At 44.3% G+C, this 17,182-nt stretch overlaps 1 protein-coding gene across 1 annotated transcript in view; it reads right to left on the bottom strand.

The window, feature by feature from the left end:
* The window catches only part of LOC138295359 (exostosin-1-like), an 854,232-nt gene that overhangs the window by 28,603 nt on the left and 808,447 nt on the right, over nucleotides 1–17,182 (bottom strand). Inside the window, exons 8-9 of the mRNA XM_069233599.1 lie at nucleotides 6,313–6,402; nucleotides 2,145–2,305 (exon numbers count right to left, since the gene is read on the bottom strand). Of these exons, the coding sequence (XP_069089700.1) occupies nucleotides 2,145–2,305; nucleotides 6,313–6,402 (251 nt within the window). The remainder of the gene's footprint in view (nucleotides 1–2,144; nucleotides 2,306–6,312; nucleotides 6,403–17,182) is intronic.

Here is a 17,182-nt window from a genome sequence, read left to right on the forward strand (position 1 = left end):
TTCAGTACTTTCCGGGTCCAGCATTGCTATCAGTGCAACATCAGTGCTGTACAACTGTGGCATTATCTTCCTTCAGTGGAGCAGAGTCCGTTCAGTACTCTCCGGCTCCAGCATAGCTATCAGTGCAGCGTGAGTGCTGTACAGCTCCAGCATTATCTTCTTTCAGTGGAGCATAGTCTGTTCATTGCTCTCCAGCTCCAGCATTGCTATCAGTGCAGCGTCAGTGCTGTACAGCTCCTCCATTATTTTCCTTCAGTGGAGCTGATTCCGTTCAGTACCCTCCGGCTCCAGCACTGCTATCAGTGCAGCGTCAGTGCTGTACAGCTCCAGTATTATCTTCCTTCAGTGGAGTAGGGTCCGTTCAGTACTCTCTGGCTCCATCATTGCTATCAGTGCAGCGTCAGTGCTGTACAGCTCTGGCATTATCTTCCTTCAGTGGAGCAGAGCCCGTTCAGTACTCTCCGGCACTGCTATGAGTGCAGCGTCAGTGCTGTACAGCTCCAGCATTATCTTCCTTCAGTGGAGCAGAGTCCGTTCACTAGTCTCCGGCTCTAGCATTGTGATGAGTGCAGCATCAGTGCTCTCCAGCTCCAGCTCCAGCATTATCTTCCTTCAGTGGAGCAGAGTCCGTTCAGTACTCTCCGGCTCCATCATTGCTATCAGTGCAGCGTCAGTGCTGTACAGCTCCAGCATTATCTTCCTTCAGTGGAGCAGGGTCCGTTCAGTACTCTCCGGCTCCAACATTGCTATCAGTGCAGCATGAGTATTGCACAGCTCCAGCATTATCTTTCTTCAGTGAAGCAGAATATCTTCGTTCAGTGACACAGAGTCTGTTCAGTATTCTCCGGCTCCAGCATTGCTATCAGTGCAGCGTCAGTGCTGTACAGCTCCAGCATTATCTTCCTTCAGTGGAGCAGAGCCCGTTCAGTACTCTCCGGCACTGCTATCAGTGCAGCATCAGTGCTGTAGAGCTCCAGCATTATCATCCTTCAGTGGAGCAGAGTCGTTCAGTATTCTCCGGCTCTGCTATCAGTGCAGTGTCAGTGCTGTACAGCTCCAGCATTATCTTCCTTCAGTGGAGCGGAGTCCGTTCAGTACTCTCCGGCTCTGCTATCAGTGCAGAATCAGTGCTGTACAGCTCCAGCATTATCTTCCTTCAGTGGGGAGTTAGACATTTGGGGGCTGATTCCTCAAGCATACCTAAGAATGCTCCTTTACCATGACGTCAATAACTTCTAAATGTCTTTTTGAATTGGTTAAAGCCATGGAACCTCCTCAGGCTTCCCAGAACCGAGGTGCATCCTGGTTCGGGAAACCGGACAAGGTTCCAGGGTTCTGGTTTGTATTTTAGGAGTAAGGACAGAGCGCAATACCAGGGTAGCACACCTAATTGCTGCCTTCTAGCACTATTAAAAGTGTGCAGCATATTATGTACTCAAGGGAATTGTTATCTATTAAAGTATTTTATTTTTCATTTATCTGTGGTTTGATAAGCCACTGATTGGGCCATAAAGGAACCAAAAGTTTGTAGAATGATCGAAACATAGAAAAACATAGGAAAACATTAATGAAAATCAACATATGGGGTCATTACAATCAGACGGAACTATGTGAGAAAAAAAGACACAAGTTAGGGACTATTTTGAGAGATGAAAGAAAAACAAAGTACATGAAAAAGTGATAATATCCAGAGATCTGGTCTTGAGGTTGCCTTGTTAGTCATAAGGGGTGCTGTTTCTCCCACCACTGAAGAGGAGATGGCTGTTTTGAGTGCGAGGGGGACAGGCCGCCATGTTTCTGTGCTTACCGTGACCAGGTTCCAATTCTTCAACAGGAGTTATAGTCTGAGAGGCTGCACCAACGCTGTCCTGTTACTCCAAGACAAACTCCGGGTACCAGCCACAAATCGGGTGTATTGAACACACTAGGGCACTGAGGGCCGGATTTAGAATTTGGCAGATGGGGTTACTCCAAATGTGACAGCTATCCTGTCCGCCGTATCACGATTCCATGATATCCTACGGAAATCTTAATAGGGTGGACGGGATATCCGTCACATTTGGGACAGAGTAACCCATCCACCAAACTCTAAATCAGGCCCTGAGTCTATTGTCAGATTCAGGAAGCGCAGGTGATTGCCTTACCTGTGGTAAAATGCTGCCCCGGTCAGCACCATGGAGTACTCATTGGTCCACTTGGAGGTGTAAGCCCACCAGGCTTTGCCAGTGTCCCAGAAATGGCTGCGTGCCGGGTATCCCACGATGCGCTCGGGGAAGCTGCACCACACGGTGAAGGCAAAGTCCACCTAGGGAGAGAAGCAGAGGGTGCTGAGGAGGGTGTACCTCTGCTGGGACCAAGCGTTTGCAGGGTGGGATGCAGGGTATGCAATGAATGCCCTTACACACCCCCTTTAGATATGCTGTGCTTAAAAGTGGGCATCACTGCTAGCAACACCCTATAACCTGCCCCAAGTGTCCAACTTGCACATACTATACAGCAAACCCAGCACAAGCTACTACTAATGACAAATAATAAAGATGCAAACTTTCTCATCAAATCGATACATTTATAATCATGTTATTTTAGATTTTCGATATATCCAACAGAGAAGCTTTTACACAGAGCATTTTTGAAAACAGCATGGTGTGTGGGGTACATTTGAGACTGATTACAGAAATTAGAATGAGATGGGGTAGGGAAGGTAACTTACAATTACAACCGTCATAGCAAACTCACTGAAATTAGTCTTTCACTCTTTTACATCAGGCACATATTTACAATTTGAGGCACAGCAAGTGATTTCCGCAGAGTTACAAGATTTGTATCTAGCTAAAGGTAGCATTGTAAACCAGATCCTCAGGTTCCAAGGTCAGCCATTAGTTCACACCTGTGCTATTGACACACACACTTGCATGCAGTGTGTATTTTACTGACTTGCAGAATAGTGAAAGAGCACGTGTCCCTCTATAATATACGGAATAAAGCAGCCCCTGCTGTGCATGGCTAGGGCATCTCAAGTCAGATTTGAGTTCTGCGTTCCACAAAGTAGTTAGTACAGATCTGTTGTTACTCTATGGCGGGGTCGGCTGGGTGTACGTCGTCAATGATATACACACACAGTGAACTAGAAGCATAAAGTTTACTGGGTAACTATGGCAGCTAGTAATGGGTATGGAAATACATGACATCACTGGTGACATCACATATCATCTCACCACTGACATCATCAATGCCATCATTATGGATGCACAATTGTTTGTTTCCTTGTGTTGTTATTCACTGATGTGCTGTTACTTAGGGACTGATTATACTTTGGTGATAAGAATACTCCACTGCAACAGCGACAGAGTATCCTTACCACCAACATAATGGTCAGCCTGCCAGATTTAAATACTGGTGGACCTCTGGTGTAACGACGGCAGAGACTACTCCATCAAAACCATGGTGAAGCTGGTTATTTCCAAATGAAAACATCTTTGCCCTCCTATTTAACTTTGGCTTCCAATTAACAGATCTGCATGGAACTTCACATATTAAGAGAACTTTGTTACTGGTCTTAAATTTGCATGTTTAACATAGAAAGAAATTGCGAATTCCCACAAATTTGCAAATTTCAGCTGCCTGAATAAAATGTTATTTATCATAACAAAAGACATTTATCATATCTCTGGAGAATCCTTTCTCCATCTCTGCAAAGCTACAACAAAGATAATAATGCCTATGAAATCCACAATAAGATTTTTTGCAACATTTCAAAGTCACAAACTTCAACATAGCAAAACAAAAACACAAATTGAAACCATTTACCAACAGTGGCGGCTGCCACTGAACGGGGTTGGGGGGGATGAGGTGATGGGGGTGAAAAACCCCCCAAAAAAGTAAAAATAAACACTGACCATCTTGGGGGGACGTGTTTGTCTCCCCTTCGTCCTCGTCCTCTTCCTGGCAGCACACAGGCTCCCAGCCAATCACAATGCTGCTGTCACCAGCATGACAGTGTCGTGATTCGTCTGAGTGGCCTGTTTTGCCACTCAGACTGGGAGTGGGAGCCTGTGCATGTTCTCCACTTGGCTGTACAATACAGCCGGATAGAGAACATGCAAAGTGCACATGTCTGTTTGGCTGACCCAACACGGCCGGCCAAACAGACATGCGCACTTTGTGGTGCACATTCCCCTCCTCCAGCCCTCCTCCAGCCCCCTCTCACCAGCCCAGCCCTGCCTGTAAAATAAAATGATAATAATGTAGCATTATTATCATTTTTCTTTTTTCTTTTTCTAAACTCAAGTGGGGCGACGCTTCTCCACGTTAGTGGAGGAGACGCCCCTGTTCACCAACCGATCAAAGCTCCACAAAAACTCTGTTCTGACTGGCAACTTTATGAATTCCAAATGCGAGAATTAACTAAAAAAATTCTCACTAATTTATTCTTTCAAAGTCGGCCCCACACCCTTCAGTAACAGAGACAGTGGTTAATTTGTAAATAAAAATGTGCCGGTGCCCAAAGGTCTTCTTTGAAATGTGCGGCTGCGGCAATTAAATCTACCAGCACAGAATACTTAGACAGCGTAATCCTGAAGCCATCTCCGGCCTCTTCAATCCATTTACAGCCACTCCCTGCCCCTTCAGCTCACTCTTGCAGCTTTCTGCTTTCTCCCTTTGTGATGCTTTTCCATCTTTTTTGCTCCGTATTTCCCATATGTTTCTTTTGCTGGCAGTAATTGCCTGATGCAGAAAAATAAGTGCCAGCCATCAAAAATAAGTGCTGGTGCCCCCACCGGCAACCACTGGCTCAAATTAAGCACTGAACACAGGTATCTCAAAAAGTAATTAAAGGATTCACACCAAGTCACAAAAACTTTCTGTTACAAGTAAAGGTCTAATCTATTGTCAAACTTGGTGTAATTCCTTAAGGAATTACACCAAGGAGGTGAGAAAAATGAATCTGAGAAATGTTTTTTTACCCTCTCAACTTTTTCAACCGTAGACAGTAGTGCACTAAACTTCACGTACCAAGACATAGCCAGATGCGCTAAGTGGGTTCCTGATTTTATGCAGATTTGTCACAAAGCATCAAATGTATTAGTAAACAAAAAAACCTTTTCAATGAAAGTGTGTTTTAATTATAACCACAGAATTGCTATTGCTGATTCATTCATATAAAAAAATCTTACGGCCATACCTTGAAGGACTATGCTGCCAGAATGCATGGTCTGGGACCATCTAGGCATTTATGCAGCTTGCTTCTTGTCTCATGATATAGCCCTCTGCCTGAGGAGGGTCAGGTTCCTTGACCCACCAACAGAATTTGAGGGCATTTGTGAAAATCCATGGATGTTGCCACTTCCTGTTCCCTGTTGGCTCATGTTGTGCCATGTTGCCTCACAGATCCAGGCCATGGCAGTCCTTCAGAAGAGAGGGCGACAGGGTAACGCCAGCGGGCGTTGCTCGCCTGGCTCAGGTTGAGCCAGGTCCACACATGTCCATCTCTAGGACTCCACCTTGTTTTTTCCTAAGCTCTGATGTGATCCCGCTGAGATGGGGCACCTGTTTCAATGGATATTCTCAACATCAAGTAATCAGACTAAGGGCCAGATTTAGAACTTGGTGCGGGATTACTTTCTCACAACGGTGATGGATATCCCATCCGCCGAAATCTATATCCAAGAGAATATAATGGGATTTCTATTTTGGCAGACGGGATAACCATCACCGCTGTGCGGAGTAACCGTTCCACTGAGTTCTAAATTATGCCCCAAGTGACTCATACAAGAACATTCTCTCACACAGCGCGTTGCCGGCCCACGCATTCATCCACTCAGGTAATCTTACAAGTGCTTTTGCATACCACCAGCCCTGCCCTGGCCAGAGGGGTCTGCCAAGGACCTCTGCTGTTCCTAGCCGACAGCTTTGAGGCCCCAGGCCAGGGTGTGTCCGACACCGATGCCAAATGGCGTGAGAGGAGCCTGCACTTGTGCCACTGTCTTCCTTTTGGTTTGAGCACATACCTGTCACATACATGTGACATGATGGCTGCATGCACCCAGCTATTCACTCTCTAAAGACAGACCTTACAAGGGGAGACCTAGAGCAGCACACTCCTTTCCGGGTGGCAGCACATGGACTACATGGAAACGTGAGGGGCAGAGAGTGAACAACACATATGGATTGGATTGAATATTCTAAGATGTAAAACAAATAACACATATGTTAAATGGCAATAGCGGAAATATACTTAATACACCATTATGTAAACGGCTGGTGATCCTTCTGTGTTGCTATCACGCAGCCGTTACCACTGGTCTCACTCACCTCATTGGTCGACAAGACGGTGTCGTCATCCAGGCTCAGCACCGCCTCTGTCTGGATGGCGTCGTATGGGAAGAAGCGACTGCTCATAGTCTGCAGAGGGCAAACACAACACAGATTTGTAAAGGCGTCCTTCAAGACTGCTGGCAAAAGTATCCAACCTCTAAGCCCCATTCACCTTTACACTTTGCCCTTATCAATGACGTGTTACCAGTCATCACTCATGTAGAGAAACACCTGGCGCTGAGGCCTTGAGGCTGACTGCAAGGACCTGGGTTACACCTGGAGTCAGATTGAAAGAAAAGCCCAGGACAGAGATGCTCGGAGAGTCCTGGTTTTATGACCTATACCCCAGGAGAGGTAGTAGGCAAGGGTAGGTAAGTACTCACGCCTCACAGCATGTCACCCCAGAGTCACACCACTAGCTGAAGGTGTAAGAACTCACTGCTCTTGTGATAATTGAACATACATAAGAAAAGTCTGTCTCTATTAGACAAATTAAGGCTGAAAGTGATACCTACTTAAATCTGTGTGCAGAACTCCATCCATTTTCAGCAAAAGGCTACATTGGATACGCTTAGTCCCTGCCTGTGAGGGCACAGATGGGCACAAAATGTTGGAATGTAATGCATCCATAGAAAATGCTGGTGATTCAAGCATTTTCCTCCATCCCCGTTGTGGGGTCTACCCGTGGTGTCCTAGGTGTCATGGGAGTGCTTAGACATGGATTTCAGGCCTCTTGGGACATAGGGATTCAAGATGCAGTTGAGTTGTGTTGCCCAACAAGGCTGGAACAAGTTTGGAGTTACTTGCAGTCTGTGCAAGAGGGACAAGATGTCCTTCTTTGGGCTGGACTGCCCCTCTTAGCACGTGGCCAAGAATAACTTGAATATAGCTGGTCCCTGACTGTAATGGGGCAGTTGTCATAAATAAAGAGAAGTGGAATGTGCCCAAAGCAATCATTAGTGTTACAGACTGATATGAAGATTTCAATCCATTTGTTGTTAATAAAAGTACAATAATGTGATCCCACAGAAAAATCCCCAGAGGTCTGGGAATACATCTGGGACAATTCAACATGAGTTTGGCATCTCTACACTTGCCCTGTTCTTCAGCTGGCTAGCAGAACGGCAACAGGAACCCCAAGGAACCTATGTGATAAAATTCAAAATAACAAAAAAAACTAAAATCTAAAGACAGAGAGGATGAAATTGATGTTTTCATTCAGGAATATTGACAACAGTGTACATTTTTTGCAAACATTTTTGGCTCTCTCTTGCTGGTAACTTCATATATTCCCTCTTTCCTCTGCCTTATTTATCTTTTTTCTTTGCCCGCTGTCCCTTCTCTACCTGACCCCCTCCATTTTATGTTACTTTTACCCATCAACCTCTTAACATGGACTTCTCTGCTTTTGTGAACAGGTTGGATTGTGAAATGTTTTTTTTTAGTTTTGTAGTTCTATTCTGGTGCGTTTGGGGTTTTAAAACAAAGCTAGCATTTCTGTTTGTCAATCACACTGTGTCCGTCTTTAATATGTGTTTACTTGTGTGTCTAATTTTCGTAAGAGGCATTGAGTAACAACCATCAGCTATGGGCCAAGTGCGCTCCTACGTACCAAAATAGAGCCCCTCTGGAGTCATGAAACAGGGCTGCTATGTCCAGTTGTGGAGGCCTTTAAGCCACTGAGAGAGTGGTGTTGTTAGGGTCCTGGCAGGGATGAAAGGGTTAAAAGTGTTACTTACTATAGTAAACCAGTTAGTATGGCAGTGGCAGGGCCAAGGCTTATCATCTGTTCATGAGGAAATGAAACCCTTGGTTCAATGGAGGCTTGTTCATCCATCCTTTAGCATGTGGGCCACAGGCTGGAATTGGTAAAGCCCAAAACTACCACATGTAAGTCTATAGACATATGTTCTCAGAGAATCATTTTCTCTTCACTGCACTGATGTTGCTTGTTTCTGGCCTAAAATGTACCTTGACTGAAGCTCAGTGATGCTTGTCAATAATGTGTGTCCTTGACTCTGCGAAAGTTGCAAAAGTCTAAATACAGAGAAAAGACTCACAGGACCGGCTGAAGGGTCTTGATATCTAGTGCTCCTGAATCCACCCTGGTGAAGAAATATTCATCAATGAAGAAGACAACAGAGCGAGGAACATCTGGTTTGTAGAAGAGGAAGTGGGTGGACGCGAGGTCTTCGCAGTCCCTATAAAGCCATTGCGGTTCTGGTTTCAGGTACTGTCCAGAAATAATGTTACAGGTCACGCAATGGGAAGGAAAACTTGGGGGCAGCCATAATTAAGCCAAAGACTAAGTATGGTTAGGAAGTGCTGCAAATGAACATGTATGTTGAGAGCAGAGGGGCCTTGCAGGGATTGTCTGTTGTCCTTTCCAGGATTCAGAGCACCAAACCAGTCTCAGTTTATTTTCAGTGGGTGATCTGCTGGTGGAGTTTGAAACATGGACTGACTGTGCTGTCAGTCATCTACAGTTATCACCAAAACTTTGAACTGGTGCAAGTAACAGGGAAAATGGGATGGAACAGTGATGGAGCAAGCTGATCTCAAACTAATTGTGTTGTTTACTTAAGAAAAAGTGGATAAAAGAGATTCCCTCTAATTTGAGGTTGTGAACAATTGTTCTGCGTTTGAGGCAAAATCAGTGCTATGTTTTTATTGCATCAGTAGCAAATTATTGCAGAATCCACCTGCTTTACCGTTTTTTAAAAGGTACAGAAGGATTAGGATGTCTGTGTTAATATACTGATAATTTCCATAAGAAGATTAATAACTAATACATTTTATCTGTTTGGCCCTGATACAGAAATCCTTATGTGATGCTCGCTCAACCAATGGCTGTTTTCTCCATATAGTACTCCACACACCGAAAACAAGCATTTCCTCTTTCTGGTTTGGTTTGACAGTGCAGCGGCGGCCAGACAGTTATGGGAGCACACTAGAGAGGGGCTTTGGTTCCACCGCACGTTAGAATCCACAAGGACATGTTTTGATTGGGCATAAGTTCTGTACTTCAACAAAAAAAGTGCTTGCCCTCCACACATCTGTGATCATTTTGTTGGTCTATCCAGCTGCCTGAGCTTATCCTTCCATGGGCGCCCACATGACACTGTAATGCTATTTAAGTGTCTTAGATAACCTGATGCTATTTACTTGTAGTGTTTCACATTACCACACAACATTTCCTTAAAGTCAGATCTATTGGCATTGCCAGTACATTTATGTTCTATCTGTTTCGTGACAGGCTGCATCTGGAATTGAGAAGGCCAAACATTTGCAGGGCTGGGAGCCCAAAAGTTCCCTGTTAATTTGTTTCTCTTCTCTATTACCAGAAGGATGATGATAGAACTTCCTGCAGAGCTGGTCATGTAGAGGGGTGGCAAATATAAGTGGCTGGATCCCAAGAGTGGAAGTCGGCATTTAGGAATTTAATCAAACTGAAGAATTTGTCAGGAGGCACATTTATTACCAACCCTTGCAAGGAAACAACTTCATCCACAGGTGGACGATTTACACACCTGCAAACAAAGCAGGCTGACAAGAGACAGAGTTTGCGGTGTCTTTATACAGTAGTTTACGATCTGTTAGTGATCGATCAATGTACAGACAAATCAGAGGTAAAAAGGACATGGTTGAACCGCTGTCCTATCATGGAGGAAACATCGCTTGCCTGAAGGGCCAGGACTGGATCTTCTTTGAATATATGTCTCCCTCTCCCAGATGATGAAGATACATAATTTTCTTGTATGCAGGAACGCCCATGCCCCCATCTTCCCAGGAGAAGAAGATATCCCACCTTATTTTCTGATATATTGTGGTAGCCACAGTTTGTCCTGAGGTGTATTGCTCAGAGAAATGTCTTTCTGCTGCATTTCCATTCATTGATAAATGGATGAGGTTCATAGGCTTCAAATGTCATTCCCACCTATCCCTTTGCTTCCCTACTGGCTTCCCTTTCTAATCCTTCCATTCCCTGTGTGGCGTATGAAGAGGGGGTGATAGGAATTTGCCTCAAGGTCCTGGTACCAACATTGGGGGAAAGGACAAATTAATGTTCTAGCAGATAGGGCGCCTTTGGCATCAGGCAAAAAGTTCCCCAGTGCCTTACACTCTCCCTGAGATGACCATAGTCTTCTGCCTGGTAAGTTCCCAGAATACGTACCATTTCCTATGCCAACAAATGGTTCATGGATGTCTTCTGTTTCCAGGAAGCGTTCTCTATGAGTTATTTCATTCCCACAACCTCAGCTTCCGTGAGAGTGCAACAGATGTATGACAGTGTAAAGGCACAAGTGAAAGTTCCAGCATGGGTGATGTTGCCAAAGGGCAAGGGAGACACCAACTGTAGCTCCTCCAAGGCATAGTGGTGAGGAGGTTCTATACCCTTTCCTATAACCGACTGGTTCCTCCAGATACACTGCAAACTTCCTGGTCAGGCATTTGCCCTGGATGGTGTCAGGTCAATAGAATGGAGAACCTAGCCATTCACCCACCTGGAGCCTAGGTGACCTTTTAAGTATGGCAAAATGTGTGTTCTGAGCCAGGTCATATGTTAATAAGGCACTGGACCAATTCCGATAGTGTGTGGTGCATGAGGGTGAAGAATGTATTAAAGGCAATGGTGCATTTCACAAGTATTGCAGTCTGGCACGTAGCCCTCTTGAGTTTCTCCAAGGTGGCATCTGCTCCTGTGAGGTGAACTGCAAGCGCATTGAGTCTGTTTCATGGAGCATCTGAATTAGCTTAAAGTTCCACTTACCTTCATTAGTCAAATCGCTACCCCCACTTTCCTCCAAGCATCTCTTCTTTAAGTAGCAGGCACTGACTGTGCTGATGCTTGCACACTTACTCATTCATTGCAATTAGGTTCACTGTGGTGTAGACACTACCAAAAACTCCATTCACATCTTCCAGCATGCTCTGCCTTACCCAGTGTGTATCCGTAGTCCCCAACTCCTCTTCCATTCTGGTCTGCACCCAACCTTCTAACTCTGAATGATGTAAGCAACATGATATGCAATTGTGCATGGCAACACACATCATCGACCTTATTCCTACCTTGGTGGCAGATAAATAGATTGTCCAGAAGGCATTTATGATGGTATAATCAGTTACTCAGGCATCTTGAGTAGTCCACCCTCCCGGATCTTGCACTGATAATTTCCCTTGGTTAGATACATTATACAGGAAATGTTGTGTTAACCATCTCTTTTGGATCAACCTTGTGGCTAAATCTAGTAGAGACACTATTTTGATTTGAAGAGATAATATCTGGGTACACATGTAAAACAGTTCTATTAGTTACAGTCCTACTTACCACATATGCATAGGGAGCCCAAATCTTTTTAAACTGGGTGTCTAGCCATGCTTACCGATCTGTTAGGTAACACAGGAGAACTGGAATTGGGCATTGATCATTGCCTATCAATATCACCAGCACCTATATCGCCAGCATCCTTTGAATAAAATCTACAATTTATCACAACTTCAGTATCATTTAGTACCTGTGAATATAATTCTTTATGGCTACTGGACTAATAAGAGGAAAACATTTCACAGTTCTCTCACAGCAGCAGACGGGCCAGTCACATCATAACTAATAAAACAAACTGACTACCCACTCTTACTAGGACTAGAATTTAGGCAGCAGTCTTTCTTGGTCAGAGGTGGGATGGGTGAAACCACACAATTTCCTAATTTTGTAGTGCCACATCTATTTTAAGTGGAAAATAATTTTCACTATGTAGTTGAAAATCTTCTTCATTATTTTGTGTACCATGGGAGAGATCTCCTGCACTTGCACCCTAAATTTATTTTCTTTCTTTTAGAGGAACAGAAATGTTGTTACAATGAGAAGTGTGGCCCAGGATTGGAGATCCTGGCATTTCACTGTGATGTCTGTGGTGAACAAAACCAAGTGTGGTCCTTTTTTGCATAAGTGCTGCAGACCTGTCATTTGTTTGTATACTTTTAAATGCACACAATTTCCAGGTTGAAGATAGTGACAGAGTTCAGTCAACTCCTTTGCCAGGGTCTGACCCCTGCAAGAGGAAGCCTTTACATATTTCACTAGAGCTTGACCATAATTTAACACAACACCAACCAAATGTTTATTTACTTGTGAGGAGAGTACTGTTCAAGAGGTTGGAGGTCTCATTAGCCACATGTGAGAATCTCATGTGGGCTTAGCCCAGTGTTTTCGTTTCTAGTTAAGGGTAGAGGTAAGACAGCCAGCAAACAGCCAGCCCCCTCACACCAGTCTACGTAAAGATCATAGTTATATGTTTTTTGAGCACCCCATTCTATCTTTCCACCTACCATGTGGATTGTGGGTGGTAAGAGCAGTGAAAGCTTTGTTCAGTCAGTAGGGCTTGCTCAATATCTGTTTATGGAAATGGGTTCCACTAACACTTCTGAAACTGAAGAGGGCCCTAAACCACAAAATAAAGTCATTCATTAGTACCTTTGTAAGTTTTGGGGTAAGCCCTAGCACACTGGCAGGCCTATATCCACCCAGAAAACATACAACAACATAAAACTGACGTAAAGTCCTAAGGTCCGACTCTATTTTAAATAGTCACTGACTCTAGCTTAGGTTATGGAGGTTGCCATCTTCTCAATTTTAGATAAAGGAAGTCGCCATTTCCCTCAAACATATGCAGAATCACTGTCATGTCTGCCATTGACGTAGATGTCATCTCATCTTATCTTTCTAAGAACTGTGAAAGTGTCAAGTCATTCAGCTAAGGACACGGGTATAACACCTGATGCAACATCAGTCTAGGACAGGTGTCTATTTATCATCATATCAAGGTCAAATAGGAACAAATACAGACACATAACCAAAATAGTCCTTCCACCTTTTATGTACATAGGGAAATGTCTGGAACGCACACCTTAATGCACATAATCTATGTCAGACATTCCTAAACTTATGTCAGCTATTCCAATCTTTGATAAGATTTAGTATATAAGGGTTGCCACTTGACCACTTTGCAGGAGAGATCCTTCGCCCAGATTATTGCAGATTCTGCCAGAGAGGGACTCACCTGCTGCCAACACAGTTCAAAGATTCCACATCTCGCCTGTTACTGACAAAACTGAGTCCCGGAGGAAGGCTGGTACCGCAGCACGTGTTTGCCCTTTGCAGGGAACACTGCCTTCACAGCAGCTTTTGCAGTCAACAAGTTTTGCAGTGCCTCTTCTCCCTAGGAAACTCTAGACTGCAAGTTGCCCTACTTTCCATGCTGTCTTAGTGAAGCGCACAGAAATAGGTTTATGGGTGTAAGGTTTTAGATGACATTTTAACCATGTTAGAAATGTTCATTTTATTCTCGTTGTTCACAAGTTGCCCTCTTGCTGTTTTTGTGCAGTTATTTTTGACGTACTGAGAAGCAGGTGTACCTTGTTGCATTAAATGCTTTTAGCTAAAAGTGTCTATTTTGTATGTGTAGTGTTTGATATTGTAAATAATGAAATAGGTTTGTTTCTGTTAACATAGTGCCCCTGATCCCATTGCAGGGATTAATAGTAACCCAAAAGCAATGTCTCTACTCCAACAAGGTACTGGATGGGGATCGGTGGGGTTACAATAACCCGTCTTTCACATTCAGGGTTGGTGTATTTATCTGAGTTCTCTTGTGTCAACCGTGGGTGGGAAAGTAAATCTTGTAGAACTACACCAGAGTGGTAGTTTATGAAACAAAACATTATGAGTAAATACTCATATTTGCACCATCAAGGCATCTGTTGAACATCCATCTGCGCATTGACAAAGGACCCCCAAGGTCCAGGTGGGGGACGGGCTGTAAAGTGGGTAGCTTTGTCCACATTTAGGACCTGGCAAATAGCACAGGTGATACAATACTATAGTGCCACTGATGCAAAATCTGGAGCAAACCAGTCAATATTGATAGAAGTGAAGATCACTGCTTTGCTCAAGTCCTCATTTCATGATTCTTCTGAGCCAGGCGAGGGAGCAGAACTCTAGGCGCTAGCAGCCAGACATCCTGTGAGCGAGATAAATGGTCCACAAGTAATTTTGAAATTCACATCTTACGTGTCTTTTTTGCTCTTTCTCTCCTTGAAGAGCCAAGTCTTGAAAAACATCATTTGGGGATTCCCAGTGGGAATGGAAGAAGAGCACCTGTATGAATTGAAGGGGTCCCGGTTGCATTGCAATATCATCCCAAGCATTTCCATTTGCAGCTTCTTCTTGACACTTTGGTGGGCTGCACATTTAACAACAGTAATTTGAGTGGGTAACTGAAGAGCAGTATGCAGGGTTGGCACAGAAGGGCCATTCTTCATCTGCCCTTACTGGAGGTCGGAAATCCTCACTGTTGCCACAATTATCCAATGTTATTCAGTACCCCACATACATAGCAAGAATTGGTAAAAATATTGACCTTCTTTTCTGTTAGAGTGCAAACTCGAGTGAGGACCAAGTCAGCTACCTGGGATCTTATGTTGAGAGCACACAGCGTACCCAGCGACGAGGAAGCTATTGCTAGTCCTTGAAGGTGAGCCATCTGCGTACAACCAGTTTTGCGGAAAGAACTGAATCGTCTTTAAGGTCTTTGCTGGGCATGACAATGCGGACATTAACGGGAATGCCGTAGTGGGGTTCACCGTTCTGGCGACAAGGTAGAAGGGTCTCAGGGTTCAGGGCTGCACATTTAAACCCAGATTTAAGAGGACCTAACACCACTTTAGCATAATGTTTATTAAGCTAAGTTGGCCTTTTCCCCTCACCATATTTAAAAAGTGGTGCAATGCATGGATTGCACCACTTTGTAACCCTTTGCGCTACATTATGCCTGCACCGGGCATAATGTATGCAAAGGGGGCATTCCCTCGTTAGAGGAGGGGGGGCTGAAAAAATGGTGCAAAGAAATCTAAGAGATTTCTTTGCATCATTTATTTCAGCACTTTAAACACCTGCTCAGAGCAGGCGTTAATAGCGTGCACACCATTGTTTACATTTAGCCCCTATGTACTGTTCAGGGTTAGCACCAAAAATGTTGGCACTAACCCTGAAGAGTACATCAATGCGTCAAAAATGTTGACGCTATTGTCCCCTACCCTGTGCCATAGTGTGCTGTATATTAGATATGGTGCACACATGGTGGAGGGCGCTGAGGAAAGTGGCGCTGCACCGGGTGAACTGTGGTCTGGGGACTCTTGGGGGTAAGCAAAGCCTCCTCAAGGGGTCTGCAACTGCTGGCAAAATTAAACAGTTTTAACAGATTAGGCCCCAAGCTTTCAAAAATTACTTAGTGGGGGGTCCCCCGACTCCAATAATGAGTCAGTGGGGCTCCCTGGGTTCCAGTAATCATAAAGTGGGGGTCCACAGAACTCAAAAGGTTGGGAACCACTGCTGTACTGCATTTACCACAATGCAAAGGGGTGAACTGTGCTGTGATGTGGGGCAGTGTGCTCCTATCCACTTCTGTTTAAAAGGGCTCCCTTGAACCAAAAAGCTGACAAGCTTTTGGAGATGTACCTATACGCCAGAGAGAGGTACTGAGACCTGAGAGAACTGTGGCAGCACTGTGGTTCAGTATTTTTGGGCATCGTACAAGCTTAGCTTGAAACAGTAGAAAATTGGTAATAAATTGTAAATTAGTTGGGAACAAGAGCCCCAAACAATGCCTGGCCCAGTGGCACGAAAATCTTTAAGATGACATCGCGCGGCGCCTATTTAATGGCAGCTTGGTATCAGGGCCAGGGGGAAGGCTCCAGGCAGTGTTTCTCCAAACAAAAAACGAAAGATTTAGAAATATGTTATTCCTGGGTTAACCTAGGACTCTTTATCAAACTGGACTTGTGCAGGAACAAGAGAAGTCCATCGACCAGGGGTCAAAGGGCAGACTGATTCCCTGTCAGTCAGCATCCACGTCTTTTCTTCCGTGCTGTCGCTGTGCAGTCGCGCGCAAACGTTTCTAGTGGCTGGGCAGAAATGTCTGTATAACATAATCTTTATTTATAATATAAACGTCACCCAGCAGTGCTTCTTGTTTGAGTCGCTAGGTGGCAGCATTGCACACAAAATAAAACACAAGTCTCTTTACCCGCCTAGAATACAACAGAAGCTTTCTATTTAGCACTGTTGCTATAGCTCCACCGAAATCAGTGGCCTGTGTTTTTTTTTAGATCCACTGCTAATTTAATAATACAGCTAGATGGTGTCAGCAACACAATTCTATTTTCCATATTCAACTTTTTGTTATAAATGGGTCCCAACATTTAAATGCCACTATTAATGGCATGCCTTTTATTGTTATTAATATTATTTTTAGTCTTAGTGATAATAATTAAGTGATGGTGAGCCCCTCACTCCGGCCTTGGCAGAGGCCTGACTAGGCCCTCCATACATGATCAGTCAGGCCCCTCCCCCACAGGCGTCTTTAGCATGACCCTTGGGGTTGTGCTTCTCAAACTTTTTAGAACCACAACCTGATTTTTAGAATGACAAACTTTTGCGACTCACCCAGTGCTTAAGTAGTAAACGAAGGAGTGCCAGTGCCCAAAGCTCTGCTCAGAAGCCCACCAGGCGCTATTAAATGTCAGTCCACTGAATACCAAGGCCGTCTGTCTGGAATCCATCTCGTGCCTATTTAATCCACCGCCAAACACCCCCTGTCTCTTTATCTCACTCTTGCAGGCTCCTACTTCCCTTTTTTGTCACAGTTTTTCTGTTTTTCTCATTCTTTACCCGTTCTGTGTTTTCCCTTTTCCTGCGTACATTAAATGTTGGATGCAGAAAAATAAGGAAGGTCTTTAAAAATGTGTACCAGTGGCCACCATTGGCAATCACTGGCTCACATTAAGCACTAGACCCATCTAGCTTTAA

This window comes from Pleurodeles waltl, chromosome 5 (assembly GCF_031143425.1).
Source record: "Pleurodeles waltl isolate 20211129_DDA chromosome 5, aPleWal1.hap1.20221129, whole genome shotgun sequence".
Classification (NCBI taxonomy): Eukaryota; Metazoa; Chordata; class Amphibia; order Caudata; family Salamandridae; genus Pleurodeles; species Pleurodeles waltl.